The sequence below is a fragment of the Miniopterus natalensis genome, chromosome 12 (assembly GCF_054644295.1).
Source record: "Miniopterus natalensis isolate mMinNat1 chromosome 12, mMinNat1.hap1, whole genome shotgun sequence".
Taxonomy (NCBI): domain Eukaryota; kingdom Metazoa; phylum Chordata; class Mammalia; order Chiroptera; family Miniopteridae; genus Miniopterus; species Miniopterus natalensis.
In genome coordinates this window covers 59,809,738-59,833,340 of record NC_142092.1, presented here as the reverse complement: position 1 = coordinate 59,833,340, position 23,603 = coordinate 59,809,738, and the positions used below count along the sequence as shown (strand labels likewise).

The window sequence follows — 23,603 nt, the reverse complement described above, 5'->3', positions numbered from 1 at the left end:
GACAGACATGCACTGATAACTAAATAAGACCATGTTGGTAATGATAAGTTCTATGAATTAAGGGAGGAAGGAGGGGAAAAAGGAAGGGAGGAAGTCCGAGGCAGTGTATAAGAGCTGGGTTTCTGTTGGAGAGAGTGGTCAGGAAAGGCCTCTATGCAGAGCTGGTATCCAGCTGAGACACCACCAGCCATGTATATGTCCAGGAAAAGAGCATTCCAGGTGGAAAGAATAACTATTGCCAAGGCCCTGAGATGAGAACAAACCTGGACATTTGAGGAACAGAAAGAAGGTCGTTTGGCTAGAACACAGTGAACAAGAGGGGTAGGTGATAAAGACAGAGGAATAGGCAGAGGTCTATTACTGTAAGGGTAAACGGAAATCTACTGGAGGGTTTTAAGCACGGAAAAGACACGAACTGATCTAATTTTTAAGATCACTATGGCTGCTCCGCAGAGAATGGACAGTAGAGGTTGTGCTGTGGGAGTACGGGCAAGACTTGGACTAAGAAGGTAACAGAAGAGATGTGAAGTGGTTGAATTAGGGATACACACTGAAGGTGGGGTCGATAGGACTTGCTCATGGATATAGGGATTGTGGAAACTGGACTTTTAGCTACACCAATTAGACAGATCGCAGTGCTGTTAACTGACATGAGAAAGATAAGAAGAAGGAATTTGGTTTTACAGATTAATGTTGAAGTGCCTATTAGACATCCAGATGGCGATGTCGAGTAGACTGCTGACTGGATGATCTGGAGAAGGTCCAGCGGTGGGTATACATGTGGGAGTCCCAAAGCATACTCTAAAGCCATCGGAGAGGGAAGACCAAGAGAAACGGGGTACGGACACAGCTCTGGGACACTCCAACATTCAACAGCCAGCAAAGGAGACTGAGAAGGAGAGGCCAGTGAAGCAGAAGAAAACAGGACGGGAGGGTCATGAACAGAAGGCCACAGGGAGTGACCAGCTGCTGCTGAAAGGCTGACAGTAGCCATAGAACTTCCCAACTTGGAGATTATCGCTGACCTTGGTAAGTGGAGTAAAGGGTATGAAAGCCCTAGGAATGAGATAAAGAGAGAATGGGAGGAAAGAAAGTAGATACAGTGAATATGAGCAGTTCTTCCAAGAAATCTTGCCTTTAATTAAGGGGAATAAAGAAATGGGACAGGAGCTGGAGTGGAATTGGGGAGGGGAGGGTGCAGAGGGAACGTCTCCCAAATACTCGATATCAATGCATGTCTTATGCTAATGGAAATGGTTCAGTGACAAGAAAATACTAATGATGCAGAAAGGGCACCCTGAGAAGGTAGGAACTAAATCCCAGGGAGAGGGCTGGTCTTGGACAAGAGGAGGGATTTCTGCCATTCCAACAGCATGAAAGTCAGGGTTTGTGGGTACAGAGGCAAAGAAGCTGGCAGCAGTGGTGGAAAAAGAGAAATAGATTGAGTTCAACTGTTTGTTTCTTCAGTCAAGTATAAGGCAAGATCATCAGTCAGGGAGGGTAGAAGAGAAACTGCAAAATAGTCTTGTGCTGGGCAATGTTGAGTGCTCATTTTGAAATTGGTGATGATAATCTGATCTGTCATATGATCGCATGTAACATGAGTAGCTGGCCAAGTCAAGGTTTTAGGAAAAGGTTAGATGCAACAGATTAGCACGGATTTATCTATGCCCTGGGGAGGGAGTGCTCATTCTCTGCAGATGCAAAGGCTCCAAAATCGGCAGTCAGCTCACTCCGGGAAGTGAAAGAAGGCAGTGTGGCCGCAGCTCAGGAAGCAGGAGTAAACAGTGCAAACAGCTGCAAGACAGGGCTGCCGGACGACGCAGGGCCTCGCAGGTCATGTTAATGATTTCGGTCCCAACAGAAGTAGAGCATCTCTGAAGGGTTTTAAGTAGAGAAGGGAAGTGACTGCTCTGGAAGTAGCATAGGAAAGAGACTGGAAGAGGACAAGGGAGCCTGCAAGGGGCTATGAGGAGACTACTGCAGCGTGGCCCAAGCAATCTGACAGGAACTAAGGATGGACAGGAAGCAACAGGGATGGTGAGAAGTATGTGAATTAAGCACTATTTAGGACGCAGATGGTCAGGACTTAGGTTTGGGAGGTGAAGGAAAGGGGAGAATCAGGAAGGACCCTGGGTGTCTGGGGTCCTGTCTAGAACCCCCCCGATCTAGTCCTTCTATAGCATCGACTGTACCTTCAGGCACTTGTCAAGTCCACTCCCCCCAGACTACACACGTCAAGTCTCTTCAACTGTTTATGTGCTAACCTCTAACTTAGGAACTCCTGCCAGCACCTCTCTCTGGTGGCACCTGCCCTGCCCCACAACCATGCCCAGAAGAGCGGACTCAGATTTCCTAGGAGTAGCTGCCCTGCTATTACCTAGAGCTCAAGACTGTATCAGCTTTAAAAAAAATCATTCCCAAAGGCTCCCCCTTTAGATTTTCGGATATCAAATTTTACGCCTAATTTTTGGCTACAAAGGCCAAAACATTGAGGTGATAAAATCCTAAACCATGTCCTCTAGGGAATGGGGCCAAATTGAATTGGAAGCACACAGCGAGAGGGCTGCAATCGTACACAGTGAACACCGCAGGAGAGGAAGGCCAGCCAGGTTGGGGCCTGCCCTGATTTTTCACTCCAGCTCCAAGGAATGAACTGTTCTGGTTGGTCAAGTGCAAGACAACTAATCAGGCTATGGTAACTACTGGACAAGCTGCTTCCGTATTCCATCCTAGCAGATAGGTAAGTTGAATTCCAGTTTTCTGGGGGCCCAGCTCCTCTGCTAGCCCCTTAGGCCCTAGGATGAATGGCTGGAAGGTGGAGGAGCTCAAAAGCTGAAGGGAAGTCTCAGTTCTGCATCTGTGAGAGCTCTGCACTGGGGTTATCAGATGGTTCAGCAATTACCTCAGAGACAGGAATCAGTGCTGGCCACTATCTCGCATATGGTATGGATCTTACCCGACGGTAGTGGGAAAGGGTAGGAATAATTGATAGGGCACAATATAAGCAGTAATATCACCAAAACCCCACTTAATGCCAACCTGGAGCTATACTTCATACCCATTATTTCACTTAATCTCGAAAGCTGTCTATGGGGTAGATAAGCATCATCAACCCCCACTCTACAGATGAGGAAACCAAGATGGGAAGTTAGTTCACAGGTCTAAATGACATGGCTGGACTGGAGCACAGGTTTATGTGCTAACCTCTAACTTCTGCTTTTTCTAGTGCACCAAACCAGCAACCTCCTGGAGGGAATTCCCAGGCAGGAGACTGGTATTTCTTGGACCAATTTAAGAATCCTGGTTAGCCCTGGGAGTCTTTTTAAAAGACTCCTTCAGAAAAGTCTCCAATGGCTCTACCATTTACTAGCTAAGGAAATGTCAAGTCCCCAAATGTCTGCTCCCACAATGTAAAAAGGAGACCAGCAGCATGCAAAGCCGGTGTGAGGGTAAAATGAGAGCAGGCACAGAGTGTGTGTGCCAGAAGCAGGTGCAGACCCGTCGGGACTTCAGGAGGACCCTTAGAGCCCTGACTCCCCTGTCATGGAACTCACTGATGCACTCTGAATGACAGCTATAGTGAGACTAGGGCAGCAGGTCTGCTAGTGTAAGAAAGCCTTTTCCAATACAGAACTGGCCAGCAATGCCCTGGAGACCTCTGGAACCCACAGGGAACAGGGAACTGAATCGCAGGAGTCACAAGCTTGCCTGCAGGGTGTTGGAACATAAAGGGTTTTCTTTAAAAATGTAACCAGGTCTCAATTTTTAAAAATCAAGAGATTTAGACTATAATTTGGGGGCTTCTACAGGAAGGCTGGAAGCTCTGAGCCCATGTGTGATTACAGGACAACAATCAGCTGGGGCTGAAAAGCTCATGTCCACTAAAAGGAAGCATTCAAACCCCAATTCCTCCCACTCCTACCACATCCACTGGACTTTCCCAACTCACATCACCCAAGTACATTCTAGGTGGTCCTCAGAGAGAGACAGAACGAAACCAAGAGAGAAAGAGATACATCTTTTAACTCTGATGTAACATTTGGGACTCTGATGTTGAAGAAATCCCCCACTTCTCAAGCACTGACTATGTTCACCTAACTCCCTGTGATAATAAACCAGAGTAGCCACTGGGCACATCCCCAAAGAGGACTCATGCTAGAAAAATGTTAGACAGGTGTCAGGGCTTGGGAAGGGTTAGCCTGTCTGAGCTCACAAAAACAGAACACTTCAATCTTTTCTTTTTAGCTAAAGAAATGTCTATGAGGATTAGTCCACCAATGATAAAGAAACAGTAGGCTTCTTGACTCTTGCCAAGAGTCATAGGCGGTAGTCACCTGCTCCATTTCTCCATCTATGCTGGAGGAGAAAAAAAAACTTTTCCTGAACACACCCCACATGCCAGCTATCTTCCATAAACAGTACTTTTACTCCTCGCAGCAACCCTGAGGAGTGGTCAGAGGAGCCGAAGCACTGACAGAGGAAGGCACAGTTCTTTCTGGCTCCAAAGCCCAAGCAGCTGTTGATAAACCAGAAAGAATGTGAAAGGGGGAAAACCGGCTCCTAAAAGATTAATTTTAAAAACACAAATTTACCAAATGTTTCTCAGTTTTTGTCTTAAGGAAAACACCCTGTAGTATTTCCTCAAGTAGGAATGACTCCCAGCAGATAGAATGAGAAGAGAATTTTAGTACAAGCGCTTAAAAACATAAAACAGCAGAGTCATAACTACAATGATAGTTTTGAAGCTGTTGTAGAATTGAAAGAGATTTCATTGGGGCTGATTTCTCTCGCTGACATCCAGATAGCCCTGTCTGGGGCTCACAGGAATAATACTAAAGGAAAGCTTGCTTTCTCCTCTTTATAATGGGCTTGCATGAGGCGTTGCTGAAGTCCCCTCACAGCCACTAGCATGCAGCCTAATTACTTAATTGCAGGACTGGCAAGGTTCCTTCCCAGTCATTTCAGGAGCTCTCTCAGGTAAATTACACAGCCCCATCATCTACATCCATTTAGCAAAATGAGTTTGTTCTCCCCTCAAACTACAGAGACAAAGCAATGCTTGGGCCCCACGTCCACCTGGATTCCAGTAACAGCATGGCCTTCTCATTGAAGAAAGGGGAAAGCAGGTTCATGAGCTCGCCTTCTTCTAGACTCTGGTCTCCAGGGCAGCCAGGTTTGTGGGCTCCATCGTAGTCTGAAATACTGGAATCTGTGTGCCTTAAATATCCATTTTTGCAGCCCCCTTTGGGATAATCCTCAGAAATCTGCAAATCAAAGTATTTGATCAAATAATGGAATCTAGAGGAAGGGAAGGGGGATGTGGAGGAGAGAGAAAGGATGAAGACAAGAGAGTGAGTGAATGAAAACCAGAGGAAAAATGAAAGAAAGAGAGAAAAGAGAGGGACCCAGGCACACAGGGCCATACACAGTCTCTTTATGGCAAGAGCACAAAGATGTTTACACCAGTTTCCTCCTCTATAAAATGGGGAAAGTAATGCCACCTCCCAAGGTGACTATGAAAACAAAATGAGGTGGCTGACTCACCTCAGCTTGTGGCTCAGGGTCTTATCCACTATGGTGCATTCCCCAACCCCACGGCCCACTCTTTGGAAGTTCTTCCTAAGAAGGGCACAGAATCCATGCCATTAACAGCACTTTGGACATTTATATATACTTCTGCAATGTAGCTTCCCCATTATATCATGGAAAGCCCACATGTTCTTTACAGATGCACCCTAATTAATGTAACTTTGAGTTGTCTCATTAGCAAGGCTGAGAGTTCCTAATTCCCATGGAGATGTTATTTACGGATCTACCTTCTGGGGTCACTGAAGGTCCCAGAGGAGGGGTGCCAAGGATGCATCTAGTTAAAGCCTGTGCTGGGCATGTCTTGAGGTGCTGCAATTAGCATTCTTTCCCCTCCTTTCCAAAGCTGTAAATTTCTTCTTACCAATCTATAAATAACTCCCCTTGACTTCATTACTGCTGGTGATATATACACTAGCCATCACACCCCTCTCTCCACACTTGTAAAATGATTAAGATTTTAAATGGAAGACAAGACCTACACACAAATGAGCTGTTATTTATAGGGTCTTGTTTGCCACCAATCTAGATACTAAATCCATCTAAATAAGCAACCTCCCAAGAAGGAAAGTCTAGAATATAAAAATAAATAGTAATTGTTATCATTTACTGAACACTTAATAACATACATTTCTATTTAAATATCACAACAATTCTAACAAGAAGTATTATTATCTTCATTGATGGGAAAACTCAGGCTTAGAGGTTAAGCAAGGGTTAACCAAGGTCAAAGAGATACTGACCAAGACTCAAAATCAGATCTCATTCCAAAGCCCCTCCTTTTAACAGCTTTGCTCTCTATAACTATTTACATTTTAATGATCATGATTCCATGAACTTGAACACCTTGAAGGCCACAAATGTCAAGTCTGCAGCCTCCTATCTCCCACCACATCCTAGTCTTTAGGATCCTTTTCAAACTTGGGGAGTGTTTGCTCCAAGTGTTCAGTGTCAATGTGACTGGAGGACATTCTATGCGGACAGAGTCAAATTCTCATCAGTGCCCAGATGACACTAAGCTGGGTTCCGGATAAAGAGACGCAGAGGGCCCCTGAGAAGGGGAGTTTGGTTCTATCAGTGCTCCTCACGCTGCAATCGAATGATCTGGGAGTTTACAGCAGTCCAGAGGGAAGGGCCCTTGTCCCAACCATGTCAGTGACGTACTCTGTGCCCTAGATAGACCATCTCCTCATAGGCCTCAGTCTCCAATGCAAACAAGGCATGGGTCAGGTTAGATCTCAACAGCTGTCCAGGCGCAGCCTCCAATGCCCCTTATTCTTCTTTCAAAGCCCGACTTTTGTTTGCAAGTATTATGTTTGTTGCTGTTTCATGACTGGCTCTCCCACCCAGTCAGTAACTTCCGAGAAGGAAGAGAACTAGTCTCTTGGCCCCCACAGGCACACAGCAGGCACTCAATATAGGCGGAATGAACAAAAACTCCCACTGGGCACATCCCAGACTAGCAGCCTGGCCTGGGCACAGAGAGGGGCGGGTGGAATAGGAGTTACGGCCATGTTCCTACCTTGCTAGTCTGCTCCAAGTGCTGGTCACTCAGGATATTATCCTCATCATCCTCTCCGATTTTGATGGTGTCGTCATCCTCCTTGCTAGCGGGAAGCTACATGGCGCATGGAATGGTGGGAAAACGCAACCCAAAACAGGATGCAGCATGAATATGTATGAATAAGTCAGTGATGACTTTTTTTTAAAAATGCAAAACAAAAACAAACCAAAAAAGAGGCAGAAACAAATGCCAAAGCCATGAAATAAAAATTAACTAAAGTTAGAGCCGCTAGTTCTAGAAATCACACATAGCTGCCTGGGATCAGGCATAATTTAAGGACAAACTCCCCAAGAAATAACTCAAGCTATTTCCCCTGCCCTTGCACGGCCTTCCCTGAGCTGCTGTAAATTGAATACGCTGTCTGTTGTGCTGCTGACATTCCTGCCGTTACTAAATTCACTTTCAGATTATATAAAAGTAACAAGATTTTGGAAAATAGCTATTGATGGCATTGAAAATATCAAACAGCAAGAAAGCAGTAAATGAAATTTATGGTGTACCTGATTTATGCATCACTCCTCCTATTTAGCACAGGGCATCAACCTCTCTTTGGACTGTCACACATCTGAGATGGACAATCCCAGCAACACTGTCATTTTGCTGACAAAAAGTCCTCATTGCTAATAAAGAATATCAGGCTTGCCTGATAACTTCATGCTTTTGAAAAAGAAGGGCAGTTATTTATAAAAAGTGCATAAATCCCTAATGCTTTAAAGAAATGTAAATCCCAAAGGTTCTGCATTCTGCAGAACGGACAGTACAAAGTTCTCAAGAGGGCCAGACCTCAGCTGTCTGGAAGAGTGAAAATTCTATTCATGCAGCACCTGGATTAACCAAATGAAAAATGAGAGGAAAGGTGGCCACACCCAGGGAGGGATCAGTCAAAGCTGTTTCAAAAATTATACAAACCCCATTTCACCAAAGTGTTAAAACCACAAACTAAGTGCAGAGCCAGCTGCTGGGTATGCTGTACATGTGAGATGTCCAGGGTTCTATCGTCATAGTTTTATTCTATGAATTCCTACATTTAGTCAACTACCCCCATAATTCTCCCAGCCCAACTTATACTTTTCTAATCTTCCTTTTAGAGGAAACTCTTGTTGTGGAAGAAGAAAAACAACACACAGCAAAGTGACATCAGAAAAGTCATTTTATAGAAAACTCCCCAGGATCAGAACATACCCAACCTAACCACACCCAAATCTGCAATGAGGATCAAACAGAACTGATGACCACAAGTTAGATCTTACTATACTAACTATCAAGCAATAACAGACTAAACTAAACATGCCCAAGTATACTTATTAGGGCATAAAAGTTTCTAAATATAGGTGAGGAACTCTTTCCTGCTACTGGCTTCCTCCCTCATTATTAAAACTTTCTCAGTGATATAGATCAGGACTATTGAACTTGTTAGTGAGAGTATAAAATGTTAAGCCACTATGGAAAAATACTGGCAGTTTCTTATAAAACTAATAACGTTATGATCCAGGAATCCCACTCCTAGGAATTTATCAAGAGAGGTGGAAACATGTCCACATAAATATATGTATATGAATATTCATATCAGCTTGTATCAGAATATCCAAAAACCAGGAACAATCCAAATGTCCATCAATAGCAGAATAAATAAACACACTGTAACATATTCAAACACTGGAATACTACTGAGCAATAGAGAGGAATGAACTATTGCTTCATGTAACAACACAGATGAATCTCAAACGCATGCTAAATGAAAAAGCGTTACACAAAAGAAAATATCCCTTATGATTTCATTTTTGTAAAGATCCAGTACAGGCAAAATCAATCCATGGAGAATAAAATAGAAAAATGGCCGGGGGTAGGGAAGGCATTGACTAGAAGGGCCATGATCTTGCTGTGGATTTGGGTTACACAGGTACACACATTTGTAAAACCTAGCAAATGCAGACTTACGGTTTCTTCATTTCATTGCACATAAATCTAACCTTAAAAGAAAAAATAACTATAAAACATACTAAAGTTAAAGAAAAGCATGTTGAAGTATTTAGGGGGAGGTGTACTGATGTTTGTACATTAAAATTTATGAAAAAAGATAAGCTGGAGTGATGATGGACAGGTAGGAAATGTTAATAGTACAATCTAGGTGGTGAGACTACTCTGATTATAGTCTGCTCAAATCACTCCCGTATGTCAATTTCTTTTTTTAATGTTTTTATTGATTTTAGAGAGGAAGGCAGAGGGAAAGAGAGAGAAACACTGATGTGAGAGAAAAACATCAATTGGCTGCCTCCCATACTCGCCCTGACGGGGTATCGAACATGCAACCTAGACATGTGCCTGGACCAGGAATCAAACCTGCAACCTTTTAGGTTTACAGGACGATGCTCACCTAACTCAACCACCTAGCTGGGCCCCTATGTCAATTCTTAACCACATTTTTCTATAACACATAAATTAATAATCAATAAATAAATATAAGGAAAGAGAAGCAACCTCATGAGAGATTTTAAATGCACTCCATTTTTATTTATTTGCTTTTTTAAAAAAATGTTTTCATTGATTTTTAGAGAGAGAGAGGAAGGGAGAAGGATAGAGAGGTAGAAACATTGATGAGAGAGAAACATCATCACTTGGCCGCCTCCTGCAAGCCCCTGACTGGGGATCGAGCCCACAACCTGGCCATGTGCCCTGACTGGGAATCAAACCATGACCGCTTGGTTTCTGGGTAGACACTCATCCACTGAGCCACACCTAGCCGGGCTTAAATGCACTTTAAAACAAGAATACCTGTGCTTGGTTTTTGTTTGTTTGCGTGGCTTGAAGTAAACTGCCCACATGCAGGGAAGCAGCAGTTTTGCAGCAGCTGGAGGGAATCCATGTCACAGCAACCATTTTGAAGATAAACCCGATAAACTATTACCAAGGGCTTCCTACTATTTAGACCTTTTGTCAATTAAAAGTTGTAGTAGGAGGATATATAAATTGTATGTCTATTTTATACCTATGTCTATATGTACTTTTGACCTAGTAACTACATATTTGGAAATACAGTCTAAGGAAAAAAATGCTACACCCAGAAAAAGATTTGAGTCCCAAGACACTCAGTAGGTAAATTTGAAATAGTGAATCACTGGAAACAATCTCCAAGTTCAGCAATAGTGAGGCAGTTAGTTAAATTTCAGTACATTCATAAGATGGCATAAGATGTTCTAATATAACAGCAATTAGAAAAAAACAAGAAATAGCCCTGGCCAGGTGGCTCAGTTGGTGAAAGCACTGTCCTGTACACCAAAAGGTTGCTGGTTCAATTCCCGGTCAGGGCAAATACCCAGATTACAGGTTCAATCCCTGGTCTGGATACATATGGGAGGCAACTGATTGATGACTCTCTCTCTCTCCCCCCCCTTCTCCTCTCTCTAAAAATCAGTAAGCATATCCTCAGGTGAGGATAAAAACAAAACAAAACACAAGAAACACAACTGTGTGTGTGTGTGTGTGTGTGTATATATATATATATATATATATATATATATATAGTGGACATGTACACATTCATATACATAAATAGAGAAGGATTCGAAAATGTTAGTTAACTGTGTGTTAAAGTGACAAGATAATGGGTAATTTCTTTTCTTTATTCTCCAAGTATTAGGCAATGGTGTGGGTTAATTAAATATTGGAGAAAAAATATTAAATTTTAACAACAGAAAATATATTTGCTTTCATTTTTTTCCTTGTCTGACTGCCAGGCTCCCAGAGAGCAAGAACGGAGCCCAGCCCCCACTCTGCAAGCCCTGCTGCTCCAAGAGGCCGTGGACAGCAAGCTCGGCCAGAGTGTCCCTGCCTCCTTTCTCACAAGGGAAAGCCACGTACCCCCAGGATGCAGCCGCCCCTCCTTGCCATCCCGCCCTCGCCCCTAACAACTTCTCCTCCCTCCGCTCAAGGTTGTTGTGGGAACACCACCCTTCCCAGGCGGATCGTCCTGTTCCCTTCCGAGGAAAGATGGGAACTGTGCTACAAAGGACAAGGCTATTCATAGGGAACATCGAATTGAAGTGCAATCTGACAAATGACTCAAATCTGAATCGGCTGATATTAAGACCTCAGAGTGGGAAGAGGAAAAAGCCTCTGTTCTCCAAAGGACACAATGGGACATTTAACAGATTTTTTCAAAGGGCAAATGAACAAACAAACTTGCCATTTACGACTCAAATGAAGTAGGTGAAGAATGAGCTGCTTATTAAAAATGCTGCCTTGGAGAAAAAAAGCCAAGAGACTTGTTTCTCCCTAAATGGATTGCAGATATTCTTGGTTTTCAAAATGCTCTGGAGCCCTGGAGGCTCAGATCAATAACATTCCCTCTCAAAGACAGCAGATGGCCAGAGCACAGCTTAAATACCTCTGAGCACTTCCCACTTGGAAGGTGGGAGGAGACAGCTTAAAGCTGACAAGGCTTTCCCCAGAAATGATGTGGCAATGAAACCTCCATTTACCTGGCATGCCAGGCTGGGGTCAAGGCAACTCTAACCAACAAGATTCCAGGGACCCAAGTACAAACAGGCCTGCCTGCACTTCATGGTGAGGACAGTTCTAGTCTTCTGAAAAAGCCTAACAGATGCGGGAACAAGGCTCTTCAAGTGGGAGAGTTAGGCTAAAGGGAGGAAATGACAAACTCTTTCACTGTCACAACCTCAGGGTCCTCCCATTGTACAGCCGGGGCCAAGAACAGAGAAAATCGGAGACAACACATCACAAAGATGAGCAGAGACCAGAACTCACCAGGGTGAATAAGCTTCCCTGGTCCTTCCCTGAGGTGAAACTAATAGAATGGTTCTCTCACCCTCAGTACACAAGCGCAGTGAACTACACACTATCTAGTGGCCACTGCAGAGAGAGGCCCCGTAGTTTAACCTCGCAGGGCCCTGTCAAACTTTCCAATGCCACTCGTAGAAAATTCCCATAGTCATGAACCTGGAATTGTGGGCTGATGGGACACTGACTCTATTCCTGTGGCGTCTTCTGTACATGGCAGAGAGCAGGAGCTCCCGGGTATGTGTGGGAAGGAACGACACACACCCAGTCAAATCCAGAAGTCCAAATCCCGTGAGAGTGAGAAGATGCACCAAATTCAGAGGATTAATACAAAAAGTAAATGAAAATTGTGTTTACTCATTTGTTTTTCAAGTTAATGAATTCATTAATGCTGCATCTATACTACCCAAATTATCTGGGTGATTTGGCAACTCTCCAGATCCCTCTGAGACCATACCAACTTTCCAGCTATGCTGTCTGCAGCACAGATCCCAGGGCCAGGCTTGGAGCCAAAAGTATCACAACATATCAAATGTGTTCATGTAGACATGACCCAAACTTGAGAAAGCCTGTGGACAGACCTGCTGACCCAGGAGGACCCTCAAACCCCAACCAGAGACTCTCAGGACAGATGCAGTATTAAGAAATTGGGGGGGGGAGGTATTTTTTTGTAATTAGTGCATGACAAAAAGTATGTTTTTTCTTACCTCTGCTTGTTCTGTTGACTCCAGTCTGTCATCCCCCTGGAAACCCATGCAGGAGAGATCAAAGATGGTTTTCTTCAGGTGCTGGTTGTCTGTATACAGTTCCTTCACTAGCTGTATGAGGTCACTGACCTAGGAGATAAGAGCAGAGAGAGGACTAGATACCCATAAGCAGACTTCAGCTTCCTAGGGCCACACCCCTGGGCACAGACCTTCCAACTGAGCAGACCTTTCAGCACCAGAGCTGTGGGGAATCAGGCAGCCCGATTCCAGTCTTCAGGCGAACCTGGGCACAGTGAAAAAACACAAGCATGCCTGTACTCTAATACCAGAGCCAGCACTTCAAGGCAGAGAGCCTGGGCAAGCTGCCTAAGTTAAGCCTCCATTTCCTCATTTGTGGAATGGGTTACTGTGAGAACTGAACATGATCATGGTCACAGTGAACTAAAGTCCTTGGTATAGTCTAATGACAGGTAATACCACTTCTGCCTTGTACTTGAGAACCTCAGGAGGAAAATGCCCGAGACTAAAGTTCCTGAGACTGTCAGAGCCTTATTTTGCAGCATCGCCTTCTTTGTACACTTATCTAGCAATGTCAGTAATAATAATAGTCTTCAATTACAAAGCAATTTACAGCTACTAAAATACTCCCACAAGCTTTAGTCGATCATTCTTTTAAAAAATCTTGAGGTGGACAGGCTAGTGTGACTATCCCATTTTACAATGAAGAGCCTGGGATACAAAGAATTTCATTGCCCAAGATCCCACAGCTGCGGGGGGCGGGGGGGGGGGGGGGCCTGGAGAATCAAATGGCATATAACAGCCTAAGTGTCTAGCCATTTGGGAAAGGGTAGCTGCCTCCACAGAGCCCAGCCAGGCCCGAAGCTGAGATCCAGGGACTCCTGGCCCAGTGCTCCTTCTTAAGGTTCAGGTCTTGCTAGGCCAGGTACATAAGTAATTGAGCAGACACCACTTTGTTCCCAGGAAGTTTCAAATCCCAAGGGGCAGTAATTTTCCAAAGATTTCTTAACATGGTAATCATTAGCCCCTCAAACAAAGTGGGAAATCCCACCCAGACTACCCATAGCAGATGCTCAAAATACACCAAAACATGAGTACAAATTGAACCCAACCCTCAAGGTTACAGTGGGAAATACAAGACATTCTGATTCTATAAACACTATGTGCCAACCAAGTGAATGACTTCCTGCCCTTAACATAGCCATAGCAGGTACTAGCAGCAGCTAGTATCATCCCCATTTTCTTTAGCTTCATAAATTAAATGCCTCAATCAATGCTCCTTGCTTTTTAGCTCCCAAACTACCAAAATTTTTATAGTTCTCCTTTCTATTTTTTATTTCTGTACCTTACACTGACTATTTTCTCTTTCTCTGCTAAAAAAGGCCTCTACTTATACAAACTCCTATTCATCCTTCAAAACCCACTTCAGGCCTCACTTCTGTTGAGAAGCTTTCTCTGATCAAGTGAGCACTCCCCAACCCCAACAGTTAACCTCTCCTTCTCTGCTACCTCCATACCTTGTACATCTCCTATTACAGCAACCCTTGTACTCCACATTGCAATTACCTACTTACAAGTCTGTTCATTCTATCAGAATGTGAATTATTCCAAGACAGAACTGAATCTGTCATACATGTATGATAATTTTACAGTAAAACACAGTCTCCTCTGAGCTCACACTTGCTATTCTTATGAATGACTCTTAAACCTTGAAATACTAAACCATTCTAACCACACCAATGATCAACAGATTGAAAAAACTTTTCAGTTTTAAAAAAGATTTATTGATCAAATTTGAACGTTTATTCTTTCAAAAAGCACCTATTAACTCCCACTACGTGTGCCAGGTACTGGAAAATCAAAAATAAGTAAAATGTTCACAGCTTAGCAGAGGACACAGAAAAAACACCCACATAATTGCAGACCTGCAAGTCAAGGAAATGGATGTGACTGGTACAGAAGAGATGTGAACGACCTGAGGGAAAGGTGACTAACTACATGGAGGAATTAGAAGGCGTTTCCTAGAGAAGGTTGAGCCTGGGCTGGGTCCTCAAGCCTGAGAAGGAGTGTATCAGACATGGGGAGGGCACTCTAGGTATCGAACATAGAAGGAGCAAAGACGAACAGGGAGGAGAGGGGAAAAAAGGAGGGAAAACAGGTTTGAGAGTCTTAGACCTCTGATCAGGAACCCAACAGACAACAAATAACCAACAAAGCACTGAAAGTAATAGGCCAATACCTTTTTCTTAAGATCTTCTTGAGAAAAATGGTCCACTTGAAACTGATTATGCTCTTCAAGGCAAATACTTAGATAAGATGTTTGATCACTATAAAATGAAAAAGGTTCTTCGGCTAAAAAGAAAAAAAAAGTGGGGGAGGAGATAAAGAAAATCAGAAATAGATCCTTTCGAGACCAATCCCAGCGCAATCCACCTCAGGCAGTTTGAATTGGGTGGGGCTGGGGGGGCTGGGCGCAGAAGCACACAGGGAGTCTAAGCTTTGGAGCAAATGTAATTTTCCCTTCTTTCTCTACAGGCTGATATCTCAAAGTATAGTTTTATCATGGGCTGTATAAGCTTTCACGGAAGCCAATTCTGAATTATAATTTGCGTATCAAGTGTTGTGCCTGGAGATCATTCTGAGTGGCACAAGAAAAGGGTGATTTCAGTTTAAATGAGGGAGTGATTCTGTTTGGGTGAGAATACAGGAAAATGAGATGTGACCTTCAAGGGTAGAACTCAAGGGAAATAAGTGCCTAATGTATTTTTTACTGGCCCCAGAGCCCTCCATGGTAGCGAGCATACCAAGTGCAAAAACTGCCTGCTAGATCTCAGATAAGAGAATCTAGTCACCTACATAAGGGTCTGCTTCCTCTGCAGCAGCGATTTTCAACCAGTGTTCTGCAAGAATTTTTAAAACATGCAATACCTAACTATTTAGTCAGGGGCACTGACCTCTTTTCCCTTGGATTGTCAAATAAAAAAATGACAACAGCCAACACAACAATAGCCATCCAGTGTGAATGAACCAAAATTATACCTTTTTTTTGTCAGATCAGCAAAACATATATTTTTGGGTGTGCAGCAGAATTTTAGTAATTAGCTTCTGTGTGCCATGAGATGAAAAGGGTTGAAAATCGCTGCTCTGCAGCAAAGGTCACATTCTAATATGGAGGGAATGTGCAGGGAGGGGCAGGCTGTTATTGAGGGAGGCATATCCACAAACATGACCTCATCTAACATACACAAATAAGAGCTGCTACACCTAATATACTAGAAAGAGCTGCACTTCAAAGGAAGATGTACTGGCTCACATCTGGGTAAATCAACACCCACCCCAACCCTGAGCCTCAGTTTCTTCATCTGTAAATTGAAGTCAATACCTAATCTACCTAACGGGAAGATTGTGAGGATCAGGGATAAGAAGTTAAGTGCCTGGCACTGTGCCTTGTACATAGTAGTTGGTCAAGGAATCTCAAACCCACTACTATTACCACACCTGTCAGGCTGGAGATACAGAAAGAAAGATTCCAACCCAGACTCTAAGAGGCTCAGGTTCTAGGAAAGGAGAGGGCCAAATATTACTAAGAGGAACACAGCTATGCAAGAACCATAGTACCCTCATCTCGTAGCACTCCCTAAATGATCATGACAATGCGAAAAGCAATGTTTCAATTTGAAGCAGCTATCTCACCCCCACGTGTCTATAGTCTGGGCTCTCTGCATGGGGTGCTGTGGGAGGCAGAGCCCAGACTTTGGCCAACAAGGACTGTTTCCCAGGGAAAGGGGATTAGGAGGTTCTAAGGTTACCTGGAGCTAGGAGTATCAAACACTACAGAACACAGTAGAGGCAGCAGGGAAGCAATCCTGCAGCAGACCTCTGCAAAATTCACACAATTCGCAGGGTCTTCTACTATGAAGGCCGAAGCCAGACAGATACAGACTGGGAGAGCCAACACTGACAGTCACCACATAAAAGGAACCCCAGATGAAATCCTGTGCATGCATCATGTCCTACTGGAGTTTAGGACTCCCTTAAAGTCCAGCAAAGGCCCTCCAAGTGGAAAAACCAAAGCAAAATACATACAAGAAATCATGTACCTTCCCGCCTCCGAATTTCGCTGATCTGCTCCTCCAGCATTTTTTGCAGATTCCGGTAGGCGAGCACATCTCGCTCCAGCTGCTTGCGCAGGGCAAAGATGGTTTTTAACTCAGCCTGCAGCTTGCTGACACTTGGTAAAACAAGACACCAGACATTTTAAAACAAACCTGTTTGTGTTTTAAGATGCAAACCCCAGCGAACTTTCCCTTTTATTATGTCATTTGTGGTTGTAAGTATATTATAAATTTTAAATATAAGTAAGTATATTATAAATTTTAAATATAAGAAAACAGTATAAAGAAAACAAAAATTACCATGATCCCACTACCAATTAATACATGGCAGACTGCTTTCCTCCTAATCTTTTTCCCTAAGTATTTTTACAAGGTTGAAATAATAATGGGCGTACAATGCTAAATTGTGCATTCCTCACTTAAATACTTCCCTACATTTTTGGAAATTGTTTGCAAACATCATTTTTTGACTATGTAACATTTACTCATCCCCTATCATGTACATGGGATCATTTCCAAGTTTTTGCTACAGATGTATATAAGCATTTAACTCTGCAAAATGCTTCTCTGTTTAGAAAATGCCTGTGAGAGCGTGAGTATAAAAGGGGAAGCTCTCCAGAGCCTGGCTATCACCTGGCACCCCAGGCTTCAGAAGAGAGGAGGCAAGAGAGAACGTCTGTTGTGTAACTCCAAAAAGAGGTGGCACTAGGGAAGGAAGGGGCAGGAAGAAAGAGAAAAAAGAATGAACGAAGAGCGAGTCAATAAAAGGAGAGAGGGAAGGACTAATTTAGGGACCAATAGAACTCTGCTGTGATAGGTCCACCCCCACAAATACATTGCAGAATGGGTTTTTATTTTGGGAGGGGGGTGACTAGTTTGACATCAGAGTCACACACAGTGCCAAGCTATACAGAGAGCAACCCAGAACTCAGAGGAGACCATGAAAACGCACACCTCCCAAAAGCGGCATTGATCTTGGGGAGGACTGTCCAACAGGATCTCTGCAACAGTGAAAATGTTCACCATCTGCACTGATACAACAGCCACTAGCTAAAGGTGCCTACTGATTTAAACTGTGGCTAACATACTAAAGAACTAACTTAATTTTTTAAATTTAGATTTAAATAGTCACATGGCTAGTGGCTGCTAATTGGGCCATGCTGGTCCACAAGAAGGACTGTAAACTCCTACTGATGTGCACATGGCAGGGACCTGAACCCATTAAACCAGCTCTCAGAGGAACAGAGAACCCAGCTGACATCTGAGTAACATAAACAACGTTTCACTGAACGCTGTGCCTAAAGCCTTGTTTCATACTCAGGTTAGTTTCTTAAGACAAATTCCCAGCAGTGCAATTACTGGGTCAAACTATATGAATATTTTTGAGACTACCAAAACACACTAACAAATCAGAAAGCCTCCTTTTTTAGACACCAAGAAATACACCAGTGCCTGTCCAGCATCTGACCTATGCATAGTTCCCTAAGAATGTCCATCAACACCTGGGACTATGTGGCTTTTTCTAGGGAGAGGGCCCATACGTTTTCAATAGATTTCTCAAAAGGGGTCCACACCCCAAAACGCATAGGAGCTATTGTTCTAAATATATGTGCTACAAACTCAAGCCCCACTTCTCCTTCAGAAATTTCTTCCAGCTCCATCCACCAGACTGCACACATAAATCAACATATATTGGAAGGAAAATAAACCATTATGTCTAATCTTCTATGCTCGCTGCTCTGACGATGGCTCATTGTGAAGCCATCTTCTTGCGCAGGAAGGAGCCCTACCAGCAACTTGTACCTACTTCCATTTCAAGACAATCATAATGACCAATTTGTAAGGCTGATGGAAAACCTTCCAGTGTGTCACAGCACAGCACTCGCTTGGATGCGGCCGGGCTGCAGACACATTTAACCAGGAAAAAATAAAAAAGTACATTGTTTTAGCAAAGCTCGTGCGATTAGGGCTGAGAAAGCTAACTGCTTCACTCCCTCTTCCATTCTCTGACAGGGCGAAAAGTACACAGCTGCTGCATCCACGTGTTATTTATGTTTTCCCAACTCCAGAATCTTTTCAAGGTGTGGAGAGCTGGTGGAATAAAAGAAGCAAAGGAAACAAAAGTCCTATGCATTCCTCTCTCTGGGATGTGGTGGGGAAGGAGGCAGAAATGAGCAGTTAGAGGGACCCAAGCTCCAAAAGGCAGATAACTGACAACTAGCTCCATGGTCTCAGGCATTAGTCCTAATTTCCTCCTCTGTAAAATGGGGTGCTATCTTTCCTTCAAGATTGTTTTGAGGATTAAAAGAGATGTTACATGGGAAAGAACACAGTATATTGCCTAATATATACTAGATGCTCAACACACCATTTCCTTCCTTCCACATATCCTAAAACCTGCCCCCAAAAAGATAATATTTTTAAGCTCAAATGTCTGATTCTCATGAGTTACAGCAGTGATTTTCATCTGGAGACAATTTTGGCACCCAGTGACCAAGTGGCAATATCTGGAGACACTAATAGTTGTCAAAACTGGCGTGGAAGGGTGCTACTGGCATGTAGCGAAGAAAAGTCAGAGATGTTGCTAAATATCCTACAATGCACAGGACAGCCCCTCCTAACAAAAAATTACCCAGCCCCAAATCCCAACAGTGCTGAGGGTGAGAAAGACTAAGTCTCAGGGAAGTGAAAACTATATGAGTTCTCAAGATAAGACATCTCAGGAAGGGCCAACGCTCAGGAGCCAGGGAGGAATGAGGTCTGCTCGTTCCTAACTGTAGATGCTTGGGTAATACCCTGAACACCCCCGAGAGCTGACTTCCACTCCCGTAATACAGGACAAGGAAACAGGCTTCTAAGTGCTGCTGTAAGGGATAAGCTAGTAAAGGGGAAAGGACCAGGCACAGCTGCCCGTGATCGGTTTCCTTCCTCCCTGACCTCCCTTTCCAATCTTAATTACAAGTATGGCATATGTCTCCAGAGCCATCCACCTCTACTGCCAGTTTCCAAGGAGTGAGCAATGTTGACATTACCAAAAAGGGCGCCACCTGCACAAGCCCACAGTCCTTCCCTCTGCATATGGCAAGGACTGAGGATTCAGTCCCCTACATCTGAGTTTATGTGTACTGGGATACTGAGGCATGCAGAAGCTTTTCATGTTGTGCTCTTTATGTGTTATCATGTACTAAGTGCTTATATGTGCCAGGCAGTATCAGGACTTCACACGCTGGCATCTCATTTCAAAACCACCCTATAGGGTTGGTAGGCAGGTAAACAGGTAGGTAGGCAGGTGGGTAGGTAAGTGGAGAGGCAGGCCAGCCAATCTCAATTGTACAAACATATACACTGAGGCTCAGGGTAAAAAGTGACTTAGCCCAGAACTCAGAGTTGCTGAGTGGCAGAGCTGGGATCTGGACCCAGGTCTGTCTCACCCTAAAGTATTTCAACTCTGAAGATGAACAAGATACCTTGTAAGCATCCTAGTCAGTCACAGCACTGACCCATCTTGGTCCCATCCCACATTTTTATACATAAGAAAGAGCCTATGAAACTCAGAGCCATCCATGATGCTGAGGGGCTGACAGCAACATACCCACCCACAGGGCCTGTCAGTGCCCAGAACCAGATCTGGCTCCCACCAGAGAAGCTGCAGTTACACTCACCTTGCCCATTCCCGCTCTCAGTTTCCCAGCATTACTCAACCCCTTCCCCCAAGTGAAAATGACTAGCAGCCGAGGCTCCTTGAAAACGCTCACTTTCAGAGAGTGATGCCTACTCCCAAGATTTCATCAGCATCTTTTCATTTTCTCTAAACTCATGTTAGATTAAAAAATCTGAAGTATCTCATAACTTAGAAGATGGGGGGGGGGGCAGGCGGGTTATCCATCCAATGAACATTTCCTGAGTGCCTACTCCATATCAGCCCCTGTGACAGGCACTGGGAAATGGAGACGAACAAAGACAGGATCCCTGCCCGGAGGGAGCTCACGATCCAGAGGAGGTAGGTCACAATGGGGCAGCTATCATGGGAATTATCGTGGGCCTCCTGACAAGGGTAACCCTCAAGATGAAATCTCAAGGACTCGAAGGAGACAAAGAAGGCAGAGAACAGGAGAGCACATGGCCCAGAAAAAACATAATGAAGACTTTAAGGGCTCGAGTGAAGGGGATAAGAGAAGGAGGAATGAAGGGTGATTTTTTTTTTTTTTTATTATGGAAAATTTTAGCCATATACAAAAGAAAACAAACTAATATAATGAGCCCCTCCACTATCTAACCACACCCCAGCCCCAACAACCAGGGAGCTATGGCCAATCTTGTTCCACAGTATCCCTGTCCACTTCCTCTGCTTCTGTACTGTTTTGAAATGAACCCCAGACATTATTCCTTTCACTTGTAACTATCCTCGTGTGTAGAAAGATGATTTCTTAACATGAGAAAACACTGAGGCCACCCCTGTGTTTATAGATGGGCAAACAGAGGCCCAGAGCGGGCCACTTGCCTGTGGGCACAGAGCTAGGGCTACAACAAGAACACTAGCCTGTCCTCAACTCTCCTCACCACACCTCACAGGCACCAAATCATTTCAGCAATTCTGTAAAGAAACAAGTCACTTGAGATTCTGTCACTCATCACCCATGTGACTTAGGACAAGTCACTTAACCTCTCATGGAAAATGGCTTTATGGAAAATAGGAATAACAGTATTACTTACCTCACAGAACAGCTGTGAGGATCATCTGAGAAAATACATAGAAGCACTTTCTAAATCTATAATGAAGTATTATAAAAATCTGAGTGATTATTATATTTTTATCCTAAGCTTGTTATCAAAAGTCAGACAATTCTTGATAGGAAATAGGTATATCTGATTTAAATAAGGCAATCACCATCCGAACACTTTAAGCTTCCTAAGCTCACATGTGTGTGATATCCAAACAGAAACCCTTACCTGTCCGAGTCCTGCAGGGATTTTACCAGGTGGGTATAGATGTCCTGCTCTTTCTTTAAGACCTGCATCAGCTCTTCATAGTCTAATTGTTGCTTTACCTGGAAAAGACAATGGGCATCTGACATTAAAAGAAAAATTTTAAAAAAGCACATCCTTACATTAGGCAAACATATGTGGGTACTTCTGGTTTCTAAATCCCAATGAAGGTGATCCCCAGTGCCAGGCTCTGGATCAGGCCACGGTCAGACAGCACCACCTGCAGGAGGAGGGGGGAATGACTGTCCATCACTTACCTAAGAATAAAGCTGAGAACTGTGGTCCCAACACTAAATAGCTGCCATAAAGAATCATCATAGTTACCCTATTTGCCCATCATGAAATAGCTACCCCTCAGAGCTTCTGGTCATCGTTTTCACAACACTACATAGAATACTTTCCCACACTTGTTCTTGCTTCAAAAACTTAAGATTCCTAAACCAAAACCTGACAAGTATTAGGGACAAGGGACTTATATTCAAATAGAAGAGGTCAAGTGAATCACTTTACAGGCATCCCAGGGTGATGCTACAGAGATCTGAGGTGGAGCTCTACACTTAGCAGCTATGTGACCTAGGTAACTAGCTTAACAAACCTCTATGAGGTTTAATCTCCTCACTCATGAAATTGGGATGTAATTTTGTGAATTAGCATTCAAGAATGATAATTTTAAATGATTTTTTTTTTTAGAGAGGAAGGGGGAGGGGGGAGAGAGAGAGCACAAGCAATCCATTCGCTGTTCCACTTATTTATGAATTCATTGGTTGATTCTTGTATGTGCCTTGACCAGGGATCAAACCCACAACCTTGGCGTATCGGGATGATGCACTAATCAACTGAGCCACCCAGTCAGGGCAATGTGAAATTTTTTTTGAAGTTCAAATGTTGGCTCTGCCACTTACCAGTTCTGGGACCTCAGGAAATTACTTACTGAAGCCTTGGTAGTCCTACCTAAAAAATGGTGAACAATAACCACCACCTCATGAAGCTTTGGAGCACACAGAGTTAAATGTGTACTATAAGGAACTAAGGATCCCGAGAGAATTGGCCATTGCCAGTACTTGGGGAAGAAAATCAACGACAATACAAGATATGTCTACAGCATTTGTCATGCCAGAAAAGATAGAACTGCTTAAATAATGATGGAGTGTGTTGTCAGTAGGACAGAGCAGCCAGTTTGAAAAGGCCAATTCTGGAATAATTTGAGCATCAAAATAAATAACAGTAGTAACAGATTAAAACCTACTGAATAAAATATGAATTCATGAGTCCATATTGATATGAATAAATGAATAAATGGGAAGAAGAGTGGGCTTTTCTTTATAATAGAACAAAAACTAATAAATGCAGAAGGAATGATGGAATTAGAAAACTCACCATTTGCCAACCATCGTGGGAATTAATAATTCAGCCAAGAAACATAAAAGGAAACTAGTGGGCAAAAGTTTGAAGATCAAGGAAGGTATTTACATAGATTCAAAACACACACCCACACACACACACACACACACAAAATACTTATTAATTACAAAGGAAAAAAGAATAACTATATAGTTGAAACACCTGGCAGACATCACATTCATAAAGTTATCAAAGTCAGCGTGGCCAGTAATGGGACAAATCAAAATTATGTGCCATCTGACAGGACACAATGAGAAGAACACAGCATTGCTCCTGTGATATTCCTGCCAAAGATGCCTAGTCTGAATCCAATTACCAAGAGCCCAAATTCAAGGATACTCTACAGTATGACTGGCCTGGACACTTCAAAGGTATGAAGGCCATAATAGCCAAGGAAAGACAGAGGAACTATTTATCTAAAGAATC

The 23,603-nt window shown here is 43.4% G+C and overlaps 1 protein-coding gene across 6 annotated transcripts in view; it reads right to left on the bottom strand.

Moving 5' to 3' along the window:
* Window positions 1-23,603, bottom strand: part of CDK5RAP2 (CDK5 regulatory subunit associated protein 2) — a 156,889-nt gene that overhangs the window by 55,375 nt on the left and 77,911 nt on the right. For 5 of the 6 annotated variants that reach the window (XM_016213723.2, XM_016213717.2, XM_087822852.1 and 2 more), the window contains 6 exons: window positions 21,741-21,838; window positions 16,776-16,906; window positions 14,915-15,027; window positions 12,658-12,786; window positions 7,112-7,207; window positions 5,080-5,267 (listed from right to left, as the gene is read on the bottom strand). In XM_016213723.2, the coding sequence (XP_016069209.2) occupies window positions 5,080-5,267; window positions 7,112-7,207; window positions 12,658-12,786; window positions 14,915-15,027; window positions 16,776-16,906; window positions 21,741-21,838 (755 nt within the window). The remainder of the gene's footprint in view (window positions 1-5,079; window positions 5,268-7,111; window positions 7,208-12,657; window positions 12,787-14,914; window positions 15,028-16,775; window positions 16,907-21,740; window positions 21,839-23,603) is intronic. The other variant, XM_087822853.1, reaches the window with a different exon arrangement.